This window comes from Oncorhynchus kisutch, linkage group LG14 (genome assembly GCF_002021735.2).
Source record: "Oncorhynchus kisutch isolate 150728-3 linkage group LG14, Okis_V2, whole genome shotgun sequence".
Classification (NCBI taxonomy): Eukaryota; Metazoa; Chordata; class Actinopteri; order Salmoniformes; family Salmonidae; genus Oncorhynchus; species Oncorhynchus kisutch.
In genome coordinates this window covers 24,370,376-24,393,150 of record NC_034187.2, presented here as the reverse complement: position 1 = coordinate 24,393,150, position 22,775 = coordinate 24,370,376, and the positions used below count along the sequence as shown (strand labels likewise).

At 42.7% G+C, this 22,775-nt stretch overlaps 1 protein-coding gene across 1 annotated transcript; it reads right to left on the bottom strand.

The window, feature by feature from the left end:
• Positions 1-3,188: 3,188 nt before the first annotated feature.
• Positions 3,189-6,438, bottom strand: LOC109903201 (protein LBH). The gene is made up of 4 exons (XM_020499847.2): positions 6,292-6,438; positions 4,501-4,591; positions 4,066-4,264; positions 3,189-3,939 (listed from the first exon to the last, which is right to left on the bottom strand). The coding sequence occupies exons 2-4, from the start codon at positions 4,588-4,590 to the stop codon at positions 3,866-3,868; spliced, it is 363 nt and encodes a 120-aa protein (XP_020355436.1). The 5' UTR covers position 4,591; positions 6,292-6,438; the 3' UTR covers positions 3,189-3,865.
• Between the last annotated feature and the right edge of the window lie 16,337 nt (positions 6,439-22,775).

The following is a 22,775-nucleotide window of genomic DNA, read 5'->3' as shown; positions in this document are numbered from 1 at the left end:
TAGGTAACAACACATCCGCCACGCTGACCCTCAACACAAGGGCCCCTCAGGGGTGCGTGCTCAGTCCCTTCCTGTACTCCCTGTTCACGCATGACTGCATGGTCAGGCACGACTCCAACACCATCATTAAGTTTGCCGATGACACAACAGTGGTAGGCCTGATCACCGACAATGACGAGACAGCCTATAGGGAGGAGGTCAGAGACCTGGCCCTCAACGTGATCAAGACAAAGGAGATGATTGTGAACTACAGGAAAAGGAGGACCGAGCACACCCCCATACTCATCTACGGGGCTGTAGTGGAGCAGGTTGAGAAATTCAAGTTCCTTGGTGTCCACATCACCAACAAATTAACATGGTCCAAGCACACCTAGACAGTCATGAAGAGACCATCGAGAGCATCCTGACTGGTTGCATCATTGCCTGGTATGGCAACTGCTCGGCCTCCGACCGTAAGGCACTACAGAGGGTAGTGCATACGGCCCAGTACATCAATGGGGCCAAGCTTCCTGCCATCCAGGACCTCTATACCAGGCGGTATCAGAGGAAGGCCCTAAAAATTGTCAAAGACTCCAGCCACCCTAGTCATAGACTGTTCTCTCTACTACCGCACAGCAAGCGGTACCGGAGCGCTAAGTCTAGGTCCAAGAGGTTAATAAACAACTTCTACTCCGAAGCCGTAAGACGCTTATCAAATGGCGACCCAGACTATTTGCATTGCCTCCTCCCCACCACCTCTTTTCTCCGCTGCTACTCTCTGTTATTATCTATGCATAGTCACTTTAATAACGCTACCTACATGTACATTCTGCCTCAATTACTTCAAACAGCCGGTGCCCCCGCACATTGAGTCTGTACCGGTACCCCCTGTATATAGTCTTGCTATTGTTATTTTACTGCGGCTCTTTAATTACTTGTTCCTTGTATTTCTTATTCTTATTCATAATTTTTCTAACTACATTGTTGGTTAAGGGCTTGTAAGTAAGCATTTCCCTGTAAGGTCTACACTTGTTGTATTCGGCGCATGTGACTAATACAATTTGATTTGATTTGAATGCTTATGTAAATGTATTATTTCATTTTTTTATTTTTTTTATACATTTGCAACACATTTTTAAAACCTGTTTTGTAATTATGGGGTATTGTGAGTAGATTGATGAGGGAAATTTTTTAGAATAAGGCTGATCTGAATACTTTCCGAATGCACTGTATAATTATAACTTTATCTTAGAGAAACATACTAGAAACAAATCTGTCTCATGAAAGGATTCACACTGTGACAGTTCAGATGATTGTGACAAAGAAACTGTTAATGTGCCATTTTATGCTGCTAACTGAAGTTCTCCTCGGCTCTGCCATTTGTAGTGCCTCTTATCTACAATTGATTAAAATGACATTTAATGGGTGCTGGAAAGGTTACAGGGGTGACCTTCTGATGTGGTACATATGTGGACTGCATCACTAACAGAGAGAAGTAGCCTTGAGTTCTTCACTGAAATGATAGTGGTAATGTTACACTGATTAATCTTATTCTATAAAACAAGCATTCAGAAAGTGCATTTTTGTTTGTAATTCTGTAGTGAGGCTGTTGTTCTATCTCACTGATTACATGAACTGAATGTATAGTAGTTTAAGTTGGTGTGGTTAAGAGCCTTTGCAGGATAAATTACCATATGGACAGTAAACAAGAGGGAGAGAATCACTGTTGGGAGATTATACTGTAAATCTTTATGGCCTCATTGGAGGAGCTCTGCCTCTGAAGGTTCTCTCTCACCTTCACATCATTTACAGTGAGTGAATAACTGCCAAAAGACATGCCCTCTCAAAGCCTTCATTTCAGTCCTTGGTCTGGGTGGGAAAAGACAGTCGGGCGCAAATGCACAGGCATGTCCTAGTTTTCCTGACCTTGGCCTCATTTAAGCATAATGACCCTGCCATGAGAGTTCTCTGCCCTGCTGCCCTGATGATGGGGAGACAACATCCCCATCCAGTTCCTGCTGGGCGAGAGGAGGCTGAAAGTGATGTTAAAGGCTGAGGATGCTGGGTGGGTGGTGAGACTGAGCAGAGATAGGTTAGGTGTGGTGTGTGGTGGGGAATCTAACTTGACCCATCACGACCCGCTTTGAAGGACCTGTTTGAAGCCAGCAGAAGAGGAAGATGAAAGTGGGAACACAGCGTGGGCACCACAAGAACAAAGATCCCTTTTAAAAGCTGAAAAAAAAACACCTGATGCACCTCACCTTAATGCTATTCTATCAAAAGGCACTTTTACATCAACAGGGAGGGAAGTGGCTGTCTGACGTGGCTCACTCTTTGTCCTACAAAATGGAACAAAATAGAGGATGGAAAAAACACAGACAGAAGGTTGTAAATGTACTTGTGATGATAATCACCATGATAAAAGGGACACTGGTGATGGTGATTGTATCAACATGCAGAGAGAGAATCAACAGGCATGTTCTATACAACTGGGTCAAATATAGCTTCAGAAATGATATGGAAATCTGCTTGCCATGGTGATGCTGTAGCCATGTCAAAGGACTGTTACCTTTTGACATGGCTGTAGCTGTATCTTGCTGTATGTAAAAGCACAACTATTTCTACTTGCGGTCACAATATGCTATTGTGAGCAAAGAGAAAAATGATGTCTGGTGTTTATGTTGAAATAGTTATTATAATAATCAAGGAGTAACATACTAAATCACTAGAGTCCTGCTGCAGTAGTATGGTACCTTATGGTATATTTTTGATACATCATTGTGAGTCTTCATCAAATTTGAAGACCCAGTTAGCCTCTAAATAGTGCACAGTATTGACATTCCATTAAAATAATAGACATTTGAAAAAAAATATTCTACACCATATTTATTTTTTCTCTTTCACTCCTTTGCTCTCCAATGCTGCCCTTTTGTTTTTCCAGAGGTAAGCATGTTTGCTGTGCCGAAGGGCTCTTAACAAGGCTGTCAGCTGAAAGGTCACATCCAAAAAGGAAGGAGAGATAGAAAAATAAGATTGAGTCCCTGCCACTCATGTCTGTGTCTAGATGAAGACACTGAATCTGACCTATACCAGGAAACCGGATCCAAGAGAGCCATCAGACATGGGGATTGTGGATGGTGGGGAGTGGATCGACATGAAGGGGGTGAGAGAGAGAGGGGGAGAAAAGTATAAAGGCACAGGCTGACAAATTCAATAAAAAAGGTTTGGCAAGCCTAAAGACTTTATTGTCTGTGCAATAACTGGGGCTTCAATCTCAGCACTCACTTATTGACTGTTTATAAAAACTGCAGATGAGAAAAATGCAGTTGCGGTACATACACAGCATTTTTACTCCCATTGATTGTAACAACTAGGACTATCTCTGGATGTTAGCTGTTCATTTTTATGGTAGAACAAGTTGAAAGAACTCACGTACACAATCAGAATCATCGTTTTTCACGAGACAGGAATACCCACAGTTGTCACCACTTTATCTAGCTTACATTCTACTTGGAGTATACATGCTGGACACAGCTTTGAATACTGCTGTTCAAAAACACCTCAGTTCTTACAAAGTACTCCACAAGGTATCAAAATATCTACAATTAGAGGACAACAAAATTATTCAGTGACACGTAGCTGTGATCTAGTCTGCATGTATATGAAACTGCACAAGCAAGCTATTTAAGACAGCTTTAACAGACTGCTGTACAGCCTGAAACTTCAGAATGAACTCATTGGGTTTCTTGCAGTGCGCAGGGTGTGAGGGAAATGACCCTCCAAGTCCCTCCTCCACTCTCCTCAGTGCCCCTGCCCACCTGTCTATCTTTCTTACTCTGGACACATTTACAGTGAGAGCAGCTGTGGAGGTGGATGGATGACCTTCTCAGTTAGATTCCTCCACTACGGCCCCATACACCACTTCACTGCTGTCCTGCACCCCGTGATTCAGATCTTCATCTGGGAGACACATGGAGAGAGTTGTCACAATCAGATAGGGAAAGAGTCTCTCTCTCACACACACACACACACACACACACACACTTTACATTGAGGTAATCAGAATATCATGCCAGGTTATCCTACCTGCGGCCTGGTCCTGTGTGGTCTGAAGAGGAGTGTGTTTGTGGGGCTGCATCCCGCCTGGGGCCTCTACAGAGTTGGGATCCATAGGGGGCCAGCGGAGCTCCCCGCTTTCCACATTGCCCCCATCAGAGGGCTCCACCACAATAGAGGGAAGTCTCTTGGACAGCTTGGGATTCCGCTCATGGGTATCTGGGAAAATCTGGACACAAGAAGTAGGGTCGATTGACTCTTTATTAGGGTGTTTTACTGTTTCTTACAGGGATTTGAAGTTCAAATCTGAGATCCTTGCAATGAGAGCTCATACAACATTTTACAAGAAAGATCCAAAATTAAAGGCACATTCATAATTAGTAGGCTGTCAATTAAACTCTTGGTTGAGTGACTGGTGGATGGATGGATGGATGGATGGATGGATTGAGGCAACAGTAGACTCACCTGAAAGGATATGCCCTGATCCCCTGATGCTGCTCCAGCTACACTGAAGTCCTTTATCACAGGTTCCTGTGTGTTCATCACCTCAGTCATCCTATGAACAACAAGGGGACCAAGGCAATACTGCTGTTGTATACCCTTTTATGCAAAGAAACGGATGTGGTTTATTTCTATAATACATTCATACAGATGTAGGATCTTAATTTGATCACCCTGTTGCAGGAGAACATTCTTGCAATACACTTGTGTATTTGAGGTTTAAAAAGGCTTCTGAAGTTTGTAATTTCCACTTAGAAATTTCAGACTTGATTTTCCTTTACAAAAATGTATAAACCCCAACAAAAATGTCCATTCATTATAATCCACATAATAATTCACATTTCCTGTTGCTGCAGGATTATTTTTCTGCTGTAGAAAACTGTCTCAAATTAAGATCCTACATCTGAATCGCAGTTCTACTCAGAGCTACTCAAGTCAATTGTGATGCTTTTTTAATCTCCCTTCTTGGTCATTCTTACTTCCCTCGCTCACTCAGCTGTTGCTTATTTGATGACAACTTAGATCAGAGAGTACAGTAGTGCCAAGCCAGCCTCTGTGGTCCAACGAATCAGCCCTAATGCTGAAAGTGTTTTGACACAGAAATCATAGTCACTCTACAGGGTCCTGTACTTCCAGTCTCACATGCAAATAAGCATACAGAAACCTGGCGCTTCAAGAACAACCTAAACTCAGAAAATATGAAGACAGTGTAGCAGAAACTTGCTGAACTTGTTTTTGTTTTTTTGTTTTTGATGTGAACGTAAACAGCGTATGAAATGGGAATGACAGTCTGTGTGATTTTCTGAGTATAGCAGTTGGCAAAGTTTGGTGTGTACTATGTAGTAATTACTGATGATATGAAAGTCTGAATTCTGTCCTTTAAACCTGGATGTGTTTTGTTTTTTCTTCCTTGTGTCGTATTACTATGGTATATTTTCAAGCTAATTGCTCCTTTATTCCTACTCAAAAGCACATATTGTCCCTAGATGGAATTCCTGTGGTCATTTTGTGTCTTGACCCCTCGGCCGTCCTCGCTCCAAGGGAAAGGCTTCTCTTGTTCAATATCAGTTGAGAAGTCATGGTGCAATGTAATTGCGAAAGCGAAAGCTTGGGTACACATTGCTGTGGGTTAAGAGTTTGGTATGTAGTGTTACTCCATATAAACACACCTACCTACTGTAATGATGGCATGACACCAACAGACATCAGGTTAAAATAAAATACCAGAGCATGATGTGACTAGGAGGAAAGGTGTGTGAGTGATAAGATGGATGCAGATGGAAAGAATGTCATCAAGGTGCATCCAACTATTCAAACGCAAAGTCTTTATACATTCCAACCCAATAAATTGTTTCTCTTGTCAGAGACACAGGTTCAAATACAGTAAGTGTAATCTTGACTATTGTCCTATTTCAGAGCCAAGCAATATTGTTTAGCTGGAGTCACTGCTAAAATGCACTCACCTATATCCAATCCTTTCATATTAGTAAGGACTAAGAAATATGACATAGGAAAGGAGGCAGCTCCTCGTATTAAGACGCACCCATGTCATACCCTGACACAATGTAGTTGCAATGTCCAGCTCTGTCGAAATGCACACCCATAGACTCAGGGCTAAACTGTAAAACACTACATTTGAACACTCTATTCTCTATCATTATAGGATATTTGTGTTTGTCCTAAGCCATTTGTTGATAAACACAAACTGTTTATAGGCTAACTCTAACTGTGCGCACCTTAATCATGAATGTCTACCTGTTTGGAGCGTTTACGTCCTTCAAAGCAGAGTTGAGGAAGATGTTTTTTTCAGAATCTTTTTTTTTTCGATAGAGAGAAATCCGAGTGGCAAGTGTCCTTATACACAGTGATATCCAAATGAAGTTTCCCCAGCACACGAGGACTGGAGTATGCGCACTTGCGCAGTCGGGTGACTCGACTGACACCATTGCCTACTGAGAGACCACAGGTAGGATAGAGACAAGAGAATAATAGATTATTCTGCCAAAAGTATTACCCAAGAGTGTACACTAGGGCAGTTGCGATTTTAACATGTAATTCTTGGTGGGGCAAAAAAAATCGAACAAATATTAATGCATGCCAGTAAGGCCACTACACAACACAACACTAAAAAATGTATTACTTGTACTATAACGGTGACAAAGGTACTCACAAACTGTTTGGGACTACATAAAGCTGAGCTTTTTTTTCAGAACCATGGAGTGAATCCTTACCACCGCTACACCTGGCTATCAGCGGAGCCTTGTCTGGCAGATAAACAGTTCATTCAGCCTCATTTACTGCAGTTTAAAAAACATAGCTGATATGGCTGACTTGCTTTAACAAATGCTGTTTCTACTGTAAATTGAGATGAACAAACTATGGCGTAAGGTAACGATGACGTCAAAGGAATGAGTGTTACATCGAGGGCTGTACTCTGGAGCAGGATCTATTTGGAGGTGGAGGGTCCGTCATGGTCTGGGGCGGTGTGTCATAGCTTGATGTTATTGCAGGCAATCTCAATATTGTGTGTTACAGGGAAGACATCCTCCTCCCTCATGTGATACCCTTCCTGCAGGCTCATCCTGACATGACCCTCCAGCATGACAATGACACCAGCCATATGCTTGTTCTGTGCGTGATTTCCTGCAAGACAGAAATGTCAGTGTTCTACCATGGCCAGCAAAGAGCCCGGATCTCAATCCCATTGAGCCCATCTGGGACCTGTTGGTTTGGAGGTTGAGGGCCATTCCCCCCAGAAATGTCTGGGAACTTGCAGGTGCCTTGGTGTAAGAGTGGGGTAACATCTCACAGCAAGAACTGGCAAATCTGGTGCAGCCCATGAGGAGACAATGCACTGCAGTACTTAATGCAGCTGGTGGCCACACCAGATACTGACTGTTGCTTTTGATTTTGAACCCCCTCCCCCCCTTTGTTCAGGGACACATTATTCCATTTCTGTCATGTCTGTGGAACTTGTTCAGTTTATGTCTCCGTTGTTGAATCTTGTTATGTTCATAGAAATATTCACACATGTTAAGTTTGCTGAAAATAAACGAAGTTGACAGTGAGAGGACATTTCTTTTTTTGCTGAGTTTATAACTATTTGTTCAGCACTTTTGAAATGTACAGTGACAGAATTCAGAATATGGTCCATTCTTACAGTATTCTCTATGTACACCAAGTCAGAACCGTAGGATAAGTAAATGGGGCATATAAACAGACAACGAAAGCTCTTACAATAGTCAAGGATTACATTTCTCTAAAACAGGCTATAGGCTACATGTGCACAACCAAGTCACAACAGTAGGCTATGTTATGAGGGGGAAAGGGACCAAATTATTAGGGTGAGGCACATGGGCTACTAACAGCTTACTACACAACATACACTTAGTATTACTTTCTAAGCTACAGAATACATATCTCCCTGGCACATTACATAATTTATGCAGCAGCATACAATACATTTTTGGACTCACATTGTTGTGCTGTGCTCACTTGAACAGGAAGGTGGCGTGGCAGTTCTTCTTGTGGGAAAACTTTGTCATCAAACTTTGTCATCAAAGTCTGGCTTTCTGTATTTATGGTGCTTTCAAGACAATTGTAAACTCGGGAAAAAACAAGGTTGAATCCTGACATCAGTGGTCATCAGGTCAGAGCTCTAGAAAGAGGCCAGAGTTCCTGACTTGGAATTCCGAGTCGAGTTGGATGACTGTCCAAAATGCATTTTCTCAGTCGGAGCTTGTTTCCCAGTTGTCTTGAACTCACTGAAGTCTAACATTTCCCAGTTCTGAGTCTCCAGTTGTTTTGAACGTGGCAGAAGTCATGCTGGATTAACAGCATGGCCAATGTATTCAACCTTTTCTGGCCCATTGTGTTGAATGTTTATCATTTTAAGCTTGGAAAAGAGACCCTTAAACCCAGACTTGGCCAACACACCCACTCTACTGAATAGCATGATAGTAATTGCTTTGCAACGCTTGTAGTTAGCCATTGATTCCTTCTAAATCACTCATTGTTGAATTTGCAATTTCAAACTTGTTGTGTAATGTTTATGTCCAATGGCCAATGATTCACCGATAAATTTAATCTATAATTTATCTTCATATGACAAGGATTGAAAAGGATTTGCCAGTAGATTGTCGACTTGATTCATGATGATGACTGCTTGTCGAGCTTGCTAAGTAAGAATTTGAAAGTATGATGTTGACATGATCAGTCCAATCAAAGCTATGATAGATATAACGTGATTTGACATTTTATGTGTGGCCAATGACCTTGAGCCTTCTTGGATGGGCACTTCTAATGTAACTCTATGGCAGCACCCAAGGAGCTTGAATTATTTTCTATCTCTCCCTGTAAATTTTGCGGTGAAGTAATGACCCCATGAGTGACAGAACGCTGCGCCAATCACGGCGCAACTAGAGAACATTACCAACCCCTATGGTCTGTATTTTCCGACTGGCTGCCCCACCACCACAGAAAGCACTGAGCTAGGCTGAAACATCTGCATTTTGGAGTTGACTTAATCAAGAAAGCAAACAAGAGACCATGTTTGTATGCAGCTTTAGTAACTAAAATATATATATTTTTACATTGTTTGCAAACTGATATGTGACACGGACATGGTATTTCATCTGAAATTCACAAGGTCTTCTACTCCGACAATTAATCCACACATAAAACGGCCAACTGAATCGTTTCTAGTCATCTCTCCTCCTTCCAGGGTTTTTCATCTTTGAACTTATATGGTGATTGGCATCTCCACTTTTACCACGACAACCGGCAAAACATTTCGTCTTTCAATCACCCATGTGGGTATAACCAATGAGGAAATGGCACGCGGGTACCTGCTTCTATAAACCAATGAGGAGATGGGAGAGGCTGGACTTTCAGCGCAATCTGCGTCAGAAATAGAAAGGAGTTCTATTTTAGCCCTTGGCATCGCAGATGCTCGTTGGGGCGCGTGAGCAGTGTGGGTGCAATAATTGAATAACGAGGATTTCAAAATGTATTTTGTGACACTCGTGCACGCGATGTGTCCGGTCTGGTATGCATGTTAGGTTGGAGTCATTAAAACTTCTTATGGCTGGGGGGCAGTATTGAGTAGCTTGGATGAATAAGGTGCCCAGAGTAGATTGTCTGCTACTCAGGCCCAGAAGCTAAGATATGCATATTATTAGTAGATTTGGATAGAAACACTCTGTAGTTTCAAAAACTGTTTGAATGATGTCTGTGAGTATAACAGAACTCATATGGCAGGCAAAAACCTGAGAAGAAATCCAACCAGGAAGTGGGAAACCTGAGGTTTGTAGTTTTTCAACTATTTGCCTATCCAAGATACAGTGTAAATTTGGTCCGATTGCACTTCCTAAGGCTTTCACTAGATGTCAACAGTCTTTAGAACCTTGTTCAGGCTTCTACTGTGAAGGGGGAGCAAATGAGAGCTGTTTCAATCAGGTGTCTGGCAGAAGGCCATGAGCTGGTCACGCGCGTGGCCGTGAGAGCGACCTGTGTTCCATTGCATTTCTAAAGACAAAGGAATTGTCCGGTTGGAACATTATTGAAGATTTATGTTAAAAACATCCTAAAGATTGATTCTATACATCGTTTGACATGTTTCTACAAACTGTAAATTTGGATTTGGATAAATTTGGATTTGTGAACTAAACGCGTGAACAAAAAGGAGTTATTTGGACATAAATTATGGACTTTATCGAACAAACATTTATTGTGGAGTGCATTCTGGGAGTGCATTCTGATGAAGATCATCAAAGGTAAGTGAATATTTATAATGCTATGTTTGACTTCTGTTGACTCCATACCATGGCGGGTATCTGTATGGCTTGTTTTGGTGCCTGAGCGCTGTACTCAGATTCTTACGGCTGAAATCCAGTTAACATATTGACATGACAACAGCCAAACAACAGAAATCTCATAATTAAAATTCCTCAAACATACAAGTATTATACACCATTATAAAGATACATTTGTTATTAATCCCACCACAGTGTCTGATTTCACAAAGGCTTTCAACAAAAGCATACAAATTAGTTTTTCAACCACTCCACAAATTTCTTGTCAACAAACTATAGATTTGGCAAGTCGGTTAGGACATCTACTTTTTTTAAATGTATTTATTTTATTTATTTTACCTTTATTTAACCAGGTAGGCAAGTTGAGAACAAGTTCTCATTTACAATTGCGACCTGGCCAAGATAAAGCAAAGCAGTTCGACAGATAAAACGACACAGAGTTACACATGGAGTAAAAACAAACATACAGTCAATAATGCAGTATAAACAAGTCTATATACAATGTGAGCAAATGAGGTGAGAAGGGAGGTAAAGGCAAAAAAGGCCATGATGGCAAAGTAAATACAATATAGCAAGTAAAATACTGGAATGGTAGTTTTGCAATGGAAGAATGTGCAAAGTAGAAATAAAAAATAATGGAGTGCAAAGGAGCAAAATAAATAAATAAATTAAAATTAAATACAGTTGGGAAAGAGGTAGTTGTTTGGGCTAAATTATAGGTGGGCTATGTACAGGTGCAGTAATCTGTGAGCTGCTCTGACAGTTGGTGCTTAAAGCTAGTGAGGGAGATAAGTGTTTCCAGTTTCAGAGATTTTTGTAGTTCGTTCCAGTCATTGGCAGCAGAGAACTGGAAGGAGAGGCGGCCAAAGAAAGAATTGGTTTTGGGGGTGACTAGAGAGATATACCTGCTGGAGCGTGTGCTACAGGTGGGAGATGCTATGGTGACCAGCGAGCTGAGATAAGGGGGGACTTTACCTAGCAGGGTCTTGTAGATGACATGGAGCCAGTGGGTTTGGCGACGAGTATGAAGCGAGGGCCAGCCAACGAGAGCTTACAGGTCGCAATGGTGGGTAGTATATGGGGCTTTGGTGATAAAACGGATTGCACTGTGATAGACTGCATCCAATTTGTTGAGTAGGGTATTGGAGGCTATTTTGTAAATGACATCGCCAAAGTGGAGGATTGGTAGGATGGTCAGTTTTACAAGGGTATGTTTGGCAGCATGAGTGAAGGATGCTTTGTTGCGAAATAGGAAGCCAATTCTAGATTTAACTTTGGATTGGAGATGTTTGATATGGATCTGGAAGGAGAGTTTACAGTCTAACCAGACACCTAAGTATTTGCAGTTGTCCACGTATTCTAAGTCAGAGCCGTCCAGAGTAGTGATGTTGGACAGGCGGGTAGGTGCAGGTAGCGATCGGTTGAAGAGCATGCATTTAGTTTTACTTGTATTTAAGAGCAATTGGAGGCCACGGAAGGAGAGTTGTATGGCATTGAAGCTTGCCTGGAGGGTTGTTAACACAGTGTCCAAAGAAGGGCCGGAAGTATACAGAATGGTGTCGTCTGCGTAGAGGTGGATCAGGGACTCACCAGCAGCAAGAGCGACCTCATTGATGTATACAGAGAAGAGAGTCGGTCCAAGAATTGAACCCTGTGGCACCCCCATAGAGACTGCCAGAGGTCCGGACAGCAGACCCTCCGATTTGACACACTGAACTCTATCAGAGAAGTAGTTGGTGAACCAGGCGAGGCAATCATTTGAGAAACCAAGGCTGTCGAGTCTGCCGATGAGGATATGGTGATTGACAGAGTCGAAAGCCTTGGCCAGATCAATGAATACGGCTGCACAGTAATGTTTCTTATCGATGGCGGTTAAGATATCGTTTAGGACCTTGAGCGTGGCTGAGGTGCACCCATGACCAGCTCTGAAACCAGATTGCATAGCAGAGAAGGTATGGTGAGATTCGAAATGGTCGGTAATCTGTTTGTTGACTTGGCTTTCGAAGACCTTAGAAAGGCACGGTAGGATAGATATAGGTCTGTAGCAGTTTGGGTCAAGAGTGTCCCCCCCTTTGAAGAGGGGGATGACCGCAGCTGCTTTCCAATCTTTGGGAATCTCAGACGACACGAAAGAGAGGTTGAACAGGCTAGTAATAGGGGTGGCAACAATTTCGGCAGATAATTTTAGAAAGAAAGGGTCCAGATTGTCTAGCCCGGCTGATTTGTAGGGGTCCAGATTTTGCAGCTCTTTCAGAACATCAGCTGAATGGATTTGGGAGAAGGAGAAATGGGGAAGGCTTGGGCGAGTTGCTGTTGGGGGTGCAGTGCTGTTGTCCGGGGTAGGAGTAGCCAGGTGGAAAGCATGGCCAGCCGTAGAAAAATGCTTATTGAAATTCTCAATTATGGTGGATTTATCAGTGGTGACAGTGTTTCCTATCTTCAGTGCAGTGGGCAGCTGGGAGGAGGTGTTCTTATTCTCCATGGACTTTACAGTGTCCCAGAACTTTTTTGAGTTAGTGTTGCAGGAAGCAAATTTCTGCTTGAAAAAGCTAGCCTTGGCTTTTCTAACTGCCTGTGTATAATGATTTCTAGCTTCCCTGAACAGCTGCATATCACGGGGGCTGTTCGATGCTAATGCAGAACGCCATAGGATGTTTTTGTGTTGGTTAAGGGCAGTCAGGTCTGGGGAGAACCAAGGGCTATATCTGTTCCTGGTTCTAAATTTCTTAAATGGGGCATGTTTATTTAAGATGGTTAGGAAGGCATTTTTTTTAAATATCCAGGCATCCTCTACTGACGGGATGAGATCAATATCCTTCCAGGATACCCCGGCCAGGTCGATTAGAAAGGCCTGCTCGCAGAAGTGTTTCAGGGAGCGTTTTACAGTGATGAGTGGAGGTCGTTTGACCGCTGACCCATTACGGATGCAGGCAATGAGGCAGTGATCGCTGAGATCTTGGTTGAAGACAGCAGAGGTGTATTTAGAGGGGAAGTTGGTTAGGATGATATCTATGAGGGTGCCCGTGTTTAAGGTTTTGGGGAGGTACCTGGTAGGTTCATTGATAATTTGTGTGAGATTGAGGGCATCAAGTTTAGATTGTAGGATGGCTGGGGTGTTAAGCATGTTCCAGTTTAGGTCGCCTAGCAGCACGAACTCTGAAGATAGATGGGGGGCAATCAGTTCACATATGGTGTCCAGAGCACAGCTGGGGGCAGAGGGTGGTCTATAGCAGGCGGCAACGGTGAGAGACTTGTTTTTAGAGAGGTGGATTTTTAAAAGTAGAAGTTCAAATTGTTTGGGTACAGACCTGGATAGTAGGACAGAACTCTGCAGGCTATCTTTGCAGTAAATTGCAACACCGCCCCCTTTGGCAGTTCTATCTTGTCTGAAAATGTTGTAGTTTGGAATTAAAACTTCAGAATTTTTGGTGGTCTTCCTAAGCCAGGATTCAGACACAGCTAGAACATCCGGGTTGGCAGAGTGTGCTAAAGCAGTGAATAGAACAAACTTAGGGAGGAGGCTTCTAATGTTAACATGCATGAAACCAAGGCTATTACGGTTACAGAAGTCGTCAAAAGAGAGCGCCTGGGGAATAGGAGTGGAGCTAGGCACTGCAGGGCCTGGATTCACCTCTACATCGCCAGAGGAACATAGGAGGAGTAGAATAAGGGTACGGCTAAAAGCTATGAGAATTGGTCGTCTAGAACGTCTGGAACATAGAGTAAAAGGAGGTTTCTGGGGGCGATAAAATAGCATCAAGGTATAATGTACAGACAAATGTATGGTAGGATGTGAATACAGTGGAGGTAAACCTAGGTATTGAGTGATGAAGAGAGAGATATTGTCTCTAGAAACATCGTTGAAACCAGGAGATGTCATTGCATGTGTGGGTGGTGGAACTAATAGGTTGGATAAGGTATAGTGAGCAGGACTAGAGGCTCTACAGTGAAATAAGCCAATAAACACTAACCAGAACAGAAATGGACAAGACATATTGACATTAAGGAGAGGCATGCTTAGTCGAGTGATCAAAAGGGTCCGGTGAGTGGAGAGGTTGGTTGGTGATTTAGACAGCTAGCCAGGGCATCGGTAGCAAGCTAGCATAGGATGGAGGTCTGTTGTTAGCCACCTCCTGCGCTCCGTCAGTAGATTAGTGGGGTTCCGTGTGGTAGAGGGGATCAATCCAAATCACACAACAACAACAAAAATAAAAACAATAGATATAGTTATAGAGGCCCAAGAAGAAAACATAATAATAATAATAAAAATAATAAAAAAATTGTCCGATTGTCTATTCAGATAGCAGCCGGTAAGACAGCTAACGGTTAGCAGGCCGCAGATGGGCGTTCAGGTAACGTCGCGACGGAGGAGCCAGCCGAATAACTCCTTCGGGTAGATAACGTCGGCAGTCCAGTTGTGAATGCCCGGTGGGGCTCCGCGAAGGCAGCAAAACGGGTCCGGATAGGCGACTGCAGCCCAGGTGCGATTGATGGAACTCAGGAGTGATTGACGGAGCTTGCTAGCTCCGGAACAATTGATGTTTGCTCCGGAATCGACGAAGGCCGATAGTCACACGGATAGCAGCTAGCTAGCTGTGAGATCCGGGCATGAATGTCCAGAGAGCAGTCGAAATCCAGGGACATGGAGAGAAAAATTGGTCCGGTATGCTCCGCTCCGAGCCGCGCTGCGCCGTACAGAACTGGCGATAGACTTTCGAGCCAAAGGATAGCCGATGACCACAAACCGTGGTTAGCTGAACACCAACGACTTGCCAGTAAAGGAGCCAACTAGCTTCTGAACTAGCTTCTGGATTAGCTTCTGGCTAGTTTCAGGCCAGCCTCCTGGAGTTTCTGGCTAGCTTCTTGGAGGATTACAGATCTGAGGTAAATAATACTTTTTTATAAATATACATTGGTGAGGCGGGTTGCAGGAGAGTGTTTTGAAGATGAGTTGATGGAAAATAAAAATAAAATGTATGTGAAAAAGTTGTAAAAAAAAGTTGTAAATATATATATATACAGGACACGACAAGACGAGGACAAAAGACGTCTGAACTGCTATGCCACCTTGGAGATACTTTGTGCATGACACAAGTCATTTTTCCAACAATTGTTTACAGACAGATTATTTCAATTATAACTCACTGTATCATAATTCCAGTGGGTCAGAGGTTTACATACACTAAGTTGACTGTGCCTTTAAACAGCTTGGAAAATTCCAGAAAATGATGTCATGGCTTTAGAAGCTTCTGATAGGCTAATTGACATCATTTGTGTCAATTGGAGGTGTACCTGTGGATGTTTTTTAAGGCATACCTTCAAAGTCAGTGCCTCTTTGCTTGACATCATGGGAAAAGGAAAAGAAAACAGCCAATACATCAGAAAAAAATTGTAGACCTCCACAAGTCTGGTTCATCCTTGGGAGCAATTTACAAACGCCTGAAGATACCATGTTCATCTGTACAAACAATAGTAGGCAAGTATAAACACCATGGGACCACGCAGCCGTCATACTACTCAGGAAGGACACACGTTCTGTCTCCTAGAGATGAACGTACTTTGGTGCAAAAAGTGCAAATCAATCCCTGAACAACAGCAAAGGACCTTGTGAAGATGCTGGAGGAAACAGGTACAAAAGTATCTATATCCACAGTAAAATGAATCCTATATCGACATAACCTGAAAGGCAGCTCAGCAAGGAAGAAGCCACTGCTCCAAAACCGCCATAAAAAAAGCCAGACTACGGTTTGCAATTGCACATGGGGACAAAGATCGTACTTTTTGGAAAAATGTCCTCTGGTCTGATGAACCAAAAATATAACTTTTTGGCCATAATGACCATCGTTATGTTTTAGGAAAAAGGGGGACGCTTGCAAGCAAGAACACCATCCCAACTGTGAATACCGGGGGTGGCAGCATCATGTTGTGGGGGTGCTTTGCTGCAGGAGGGACTGGTGCACTTCTCAAAATAAATGTCATCATGAGGGACGAAAATTATGTGGATATATTGAAGCAACATTTCAAACATCAGTTAGGAAGTTAAAGCTTGGTTGCAAATGGGTCTTCCAAATGGACAATGACCCCAAGCATACTTCCAAAGTTGTGGCAAAATGGCTTAAGAGCCAAAAAGTCAAGGTATAGGAGTGGATATCACAAAGCCATGAACTCAATCCTATAGAAAATGTGTGGGCAGTACTGAAAAAGCGTGTGCGAGCAAGGAGGCCTACAAACCTGACTCGGTTACACCAGCTCTGTCAGGAAGAATGGGCCAAAATTCACCCAACTTATTGTGGGAATCTTGTGGAAGGGTACCTGAAATGTTTGACTTAAGTTAAACAATTTAAGGCAATGCTATCAAATACTAATTGAGTGTATTTAACCTTCTGACCCACTGGGAATGTGATGAAAGAAATAAAAGCTTAAATAAATTATTCTCTCCTACTATTCTGACATTTCACATTCTTAAAATAAAGTGATGATCCTACCTGACCTAAAACAGGGATTATTTACTAGGATTAAATGTCAGGAATTGTGAAAAACTAAGTTTAAATGTATTTGGCTATGGTGTATGTAAACCTCCGACTTCAACTGTATATACAGCACCAGTCAAAGGTTTGGATTTTTCTTTATTTTTACTATTTTCTACAAATATTGAAGACATCAAAACTATGAAATAACAAATATGGAATCATGTAGTAACCAAAAAAGTGTTAATCAAATCAAAATATATTTCACATTTGAGATTCTTCAAAGTAGCCACTCTTTGCCTTGATGACAGCTTTGCACACTCTTGGCAATCTCTCAACTAGCTTCACCTGGAATGCAGTCTTGAAGGAGTTCCCACACTTATTGGCTGCTTTTCCTTCACTCTGCGGTCCAACTTATCCCAAACCATCTAATTTGGGTTGAAGTCGGGTGATTTTGCAAGCCAGGTCATCTGATGCAACGCCCCATCACTCTCCTTCTTGGTCAAATAGCCCTTACACAGCCTGGAGGTGTGTTGGGTCATTGTCCTGTTTAAAAACAAATGATAGTCCCACTAAGCGCAAACCGGATGGGATGACGTATCGCTTCAGAATGCTGTGATAGCCATGCTGGTTAAGTGTGTTCTAAATAAATCACTGACAGTGTCACCAGAGAAGCACCCCCACACCATCACATCTCTCCCAACAGATCCACTTTGACAAAAGGAACACCTACGTGAGAATGCTGTTCATTGACTACAGCGCAGCGTTCAACACCATACTGCCCTCCAATCTCATCACTAAACTCAGGACCCTGGAAATAAACACTTCCCTTCTGCAACTGGATCCTGGACTTCCTAACAGGATGCCACCAGGTGTTGAGGGATAGGCAACAACACATTCGCCATGCTGACCCTCAACACTAGAGCCCCTCAGGAGTGTGTGCTTAATCCCATCCTGTACTCCTTGTTAGAGGTCTTCACAGACCCACCTGTACCCGAATACCGAGACCCGATCCGGGACCTGAGCGGGTCCGGATCCATAATCCATAACAACGTCACAGGTTTGGGTCGGATCAGATATAATTGTCACGGATCACAGGTATGTGTAATTTTAACTGACTTGTCCAGAAGCGCCTGTATAGACCCAAATGCAACTGCTGCAGTAGAGAGAGAGATACATTTTAGAATTAATGCTGCTGCTCTTGCTTTTCACTAGAGTGGAGCATGGCATGTGTAGTTTGTTGTTGTTGTTGGTCAATTATAAGTCATCAAAGCGGCAATAGGCTACAGGCTATAGCCTCCGTGTGTGGTAAACGTTAGGAGATATCTAATCAATGGAAGATGGAATTTAAATGACTGGATTAAAAGTTAAAGGAGAAGGATAGGCTACAATGACGAAGATCATTAATATTCTGAATGGATCTGTTGTTATTTGCAACTGTAGGATGAGAAAGTGCATGCACTGCAGCCTTAATTAGCCTAGCTAGCTAAATTTAACTAGCTTAACTAGCTTGTCCCGGTTTGATACAGTCAAGACAGGTACTATGTAATCATATTTTATAATAACCTAGCTATGGCAGCTATTGGTCTAGGCTTGGTTGGTTGCTGTCTCTCCCTCTCCCTCTCTCCTCCCTGCTCCCTGTGTCACTCGCTCACAGTACAGCCCCTCCCCCGCTGCACCTCAGTCTTCCTCCACTCATGCTTTATCAGCTCCGGTTAAGGAAGTAGCTTAAAAAAGAAATGCTCTGTTGCTTCCCTCACTCTGGGTCTGGATCCAACCAGGTCTATATGGAACGGGTCTAGTTGTCCTCAGGTCAGTTCGGAACGGGTCTCTATATTTAAAAAAATAAGCTATGCATATCAAGTGGGAAAGCACCAAGTCCATTTTGGAACTGGTCCAACTTTTTGGACCAGTGAAGACCTCTACTCCCTGTTCACCCACAACTGAGTTGCCGCACACAACTCCAAAACCATCATTAAGTTTGCAGCCGACACGACGACAATGAGACAGCCTATAGGGAGGAGTTCAGAGACCTGGCAATGTGGCAAACTGGCTGCATCATCGCTTGGTATGTCAACTGCTTGGCATCCGACCAGAAAGGCGCTACAGAGGGAAGCGCAGAAGGCCCAGTACAACACTGTGGCCAAGCGAAGGCCCTAAGAATGGTCAAAGTCTCCAGCCACCCAAGTCATAGACAAAATTCTCTCTGCTACTACACGGTAAGCGGTACCGATGCACCAAGTCTGGAACCAACAGGACCCTGAACAGCTACCCCCAAGCCATAAGACTGCTTAATGCCTCCCGAGTGGCTGGTTCGAGTCCAGACACTGTAGCAGCCGGCCACAACCGGGAGACCCATGGGGGGGCGCACAATTGGCCCAGCGTCGTCCGGGATAGGGATGTTCTTGTCCCATTGGGCACTAGTGACTCCTGTGGGAGGCCAGGCACAATGCACGCTGACACGGTCGCCAGGTGTACAGTGTTTCCTCCGACACATTGGTGTGGCTGGCTTCCGGGTTAAGCGGCCATTGTGTCAAGAAGCAGTGCGGCTTGGCTGGGTGTTTCGGAGCACGCACGGCTTTCGACCGAATTGGATACCACGAAATTTGGGAGAAAAATGGGTATAATAATTAAAAATATAATACAATTTTAAAAAGACTGTTTAATAGTTTGTTAAATAGTGAACCAAATAGCTATGAATATATACAGTGCAGTCGGAAAGTATTCAGGACCCTTAACTTTTTCCACATTTTGTTACGTTACAGCCTTATTCTAAAATGTATTACATTGTTTTTTCCCTCATCAATCTACAATACCTCATAATGACAAAGCAAAAATTGGTTTTTAGAAATATTTGCAAATGTTGAAAATATACAAAGCTGAAATATCACATTTACATAAGTATTCAGACCCTTTACTCAGTACTTTGTTGAAGCACCTTTGGTAGCGATTACAGCCTTGAGTCTTCTTGGGTATGACGCTACAAGCTTGGCACACCTGTATTTGGGGAGTTTCTCCCATTCTTCTCTGAAGATCCTCCCACGCTCTATCAGGTTGGATGGGGAGCATTGCTGCACAGCTATTTTCAGGTCTCTCCAGAGATGTTTGTCTCCTGCTGGGCCACTCAAGGATATTCAGAGACTTGTCCCGAAGCCACTCCTGTGTTGTCTTGGCTGTGTGCTTAGAGTCGTTGTCCTGTTGGAAGGTTGGAAGTCCTGAGCGTTCTGGAGCAGGTTTTTCATCAAGGATCTCTGTACTTTGCTCCATTCATCTTACCCTCAATCCTGACTAGTCTCCCAGTCCCTGCCGCTAAAAAACATCCCCACAGCATGATGGTGCCACCACCATGCTTCACCGTAGGTATGGTGTCAGGTTTTCTCCAGACATGACGCTTGACATTCAGTCCAAAGAGTTCAATCTTGGTTTCATCAGATCAGAGAATCTTGTTTCTCATGGTCTGAGAGTCCTTTAGGTTCCTTTTGGCAAACTCCAAGCGGGTTGTCATGTGCTTTTTACTGAGGAGTAGCTTCGGTCTGGCATCTTTATCATAAAGGCCCGATTAGTGGAGTGCTGCAGAGATGGTTGTCCTTCTGGAAGGTTCTCCCATCTTTTTTTATTTTAATTTAATTTAATTTAACCTTTATTTAACTAGGCAAGTCAGTTAAGAACTAATTGTAATTTACAATGACGCCCTCCGAAAAGGTAGAAGGCCTCCTGCGGGGACGGGGTCTGTGATTAAAAAAAAAATATATATGTATATAGGGCAAAACGCACATCACGAGAGAGACACCACAACACTACATAGAGACCTAAGACAACAACATAGCATGGCAGAAACACATGACAACACAGCATGGTAGCAACACAACACGACAACAACCTGGCAGCAACACAGAGTACCTCTGGAGCTCTTGAAACCGGTGTGAAATGGCTAGCTAGTTAGCGGGGTGCGCGCTAATGATGGTTCAATTGGTGACGTCACTCGCTCTGAGACCTTGAAGTTGTTGTTCCCTTGCTCTGCAAGGGCCGTGGCTTTTGTGGAGTGATAGGTAACGATGCTTTGTGGGAGGCAGTTGTTGATGTGTGCAGAGTGTCCCTGGTTTGAGCCCAGGTTGGGGCGAGGAGAGGGACGGAAGCAACACTGTTACACTCTGTCAGAGGTACCATCGGGTTCTTGGCCACCTCCCTGACCAAGGCCCTTCTCCCCTGATTGCTCAGTTTGGCCAGACGGCCAGCTCTAGGAAGAGTGTTGGTGGTTCCAAACTTTTCTTGGGGACCTTCAATGGTGCAGAAATGTTTTGTTACTCTTCCCCAGATCTGTGCCTCGACACAATCTTGTCTCGGAGCTCTACAGACAATTCCTTCGACCTCATGGCTTGGTTTTTGCTCTGACATGCACTATCAACTGTGGGACCTTAAATAGACTGGTGTGTGCCATTCCAAATCATGTCCAATCAATTGAATTTACCAGAGGTGGACTCCAATCAAGTTGTAGAAACATCTCAGGATTTACCTGAGCTCAATTTCGAGTCTCAAAGCAAAAGGTCTGAATACTTGTGTAAATAAGGTATTTCTGTTTTTCATTTGTAATAAAACTTGAAAAAATTCTAAAAACCTATATTTGCATTGTCATTATGGTGTATTGTGTGTAAATTGATGAGGGAAAAAAACAATTTAATACATTTTAGATTAAGGCTGTAACATAACAGAATAGGAAAAAAGGGAAGGGGCCTGAATACTTTCCGAATACACTGTATGTATGCATTGACCCTTATCGCAGTAACTTTTTTGACTCATCAAATACACTGCTGCTACTGCTTACTATATGTCACTTAATTCCTAAATATATATACATATCTACCTCAATTACCTCGTACCCCTGCACATCGACTTGATACTGGTAACCCTTGTACAGTATATAGCCAAGTTATCGTTGTGTTACTCATTGTGTATCTAATATTATTACGTGTTTTACTTTTCTATTATTTCTCTTGTTTCTGCATTGTTGGGACAGGCCCGTGCGTAAGCATTTCACTGTTCGTCTACACCTGTTGTTTATGAAGCATGTGGCTAATATTCTTATTTATTTTTATGAATTACAATCCTGACGCTCTGTTTTAACATTTAGAAATGTTTATAATCCCTGCTTGCGCTATGGTTTTTGGAAATGTTTGGAACTTAAGTTTCATAGGAAAAAAATTTTTTTAAACACAAAAGAGTAACTTACAATGCACCATTTTAATGGAATCCCACGGAGGTGTTTTGCATTGCACATTTACCTGAACTAGTCTAAAACAACAACTGAGCTAATGGAAACTTGGGAGGGTAGAAAAAAAATACATTGCCTCATGTACCTGTGTTACACAAAAAAACTCTGTGTAAATCTGTAAAACAGCTAATAATAAGTAATCTTGGGCTGATAATTAAGTTGAGTATTCAGGGTTTCCAAAACCGTATCATAATCAAGGATCAATTTGTTTCTAGATAGAGCATTTCACTCTTAAATAATCCCCTCAGCTAATCAAAAGGGATGTGGAATGACTCCAATGCAATGCAATTGGAGTCATGATAAGGGCAACTGTCTACCATTCATAGCCTCCATGACGAAACACCAGTGTTTAATATTTCAAGTTTCACGTCATCTCAATTGCAATTCAAAGGCCAGGCATCTTCAGGTTTAACACCACACATCTGGAGCTTGTGAAATTTCCCTATCTTTTCCTTGTCCTTGTTTTCAATTCAAAATTGATAATGGGAAATTCCACGATAACGGATTTATGCTGAGATTCAGTTTTTTTACATGAAAGTGTGTGCCAAACAAAAACCATTGATTTCAAAGTTTAACAAACCATACAACTCTATGCACAATGACTACTTTAAACAATTTACACAGTCAATCAAATTATATAAAACAATTACTGGAAAAACTGTGCAGATGCAAAGTTTGGCAACAGAATTA

Bases quoted from the DNA above. Each gene is read 5' to 3' on its own strand.
- LOC109903201 (XM_020499847.2), bottom strand. From the start codon at position 4,590: ATGACTGAGGTGATGAACACACAGGAACCTGTGATAAAGGACTTCAGT. The intron at 4,265-4,500 runs GTGAGTCTACTG...TCTTGTGTCCAG, and splicing joins ATCAGGGCATATCCTTTCAG to ATTTTCCCAGATACCCATGA. The intron at 3,940-4,065 runs GTAGGATAACCT...TGTGTCTCCCAG, and splicing joins CACACAGGACCAGGCCGCAG to ATGAAGATCTGAATCACGGG.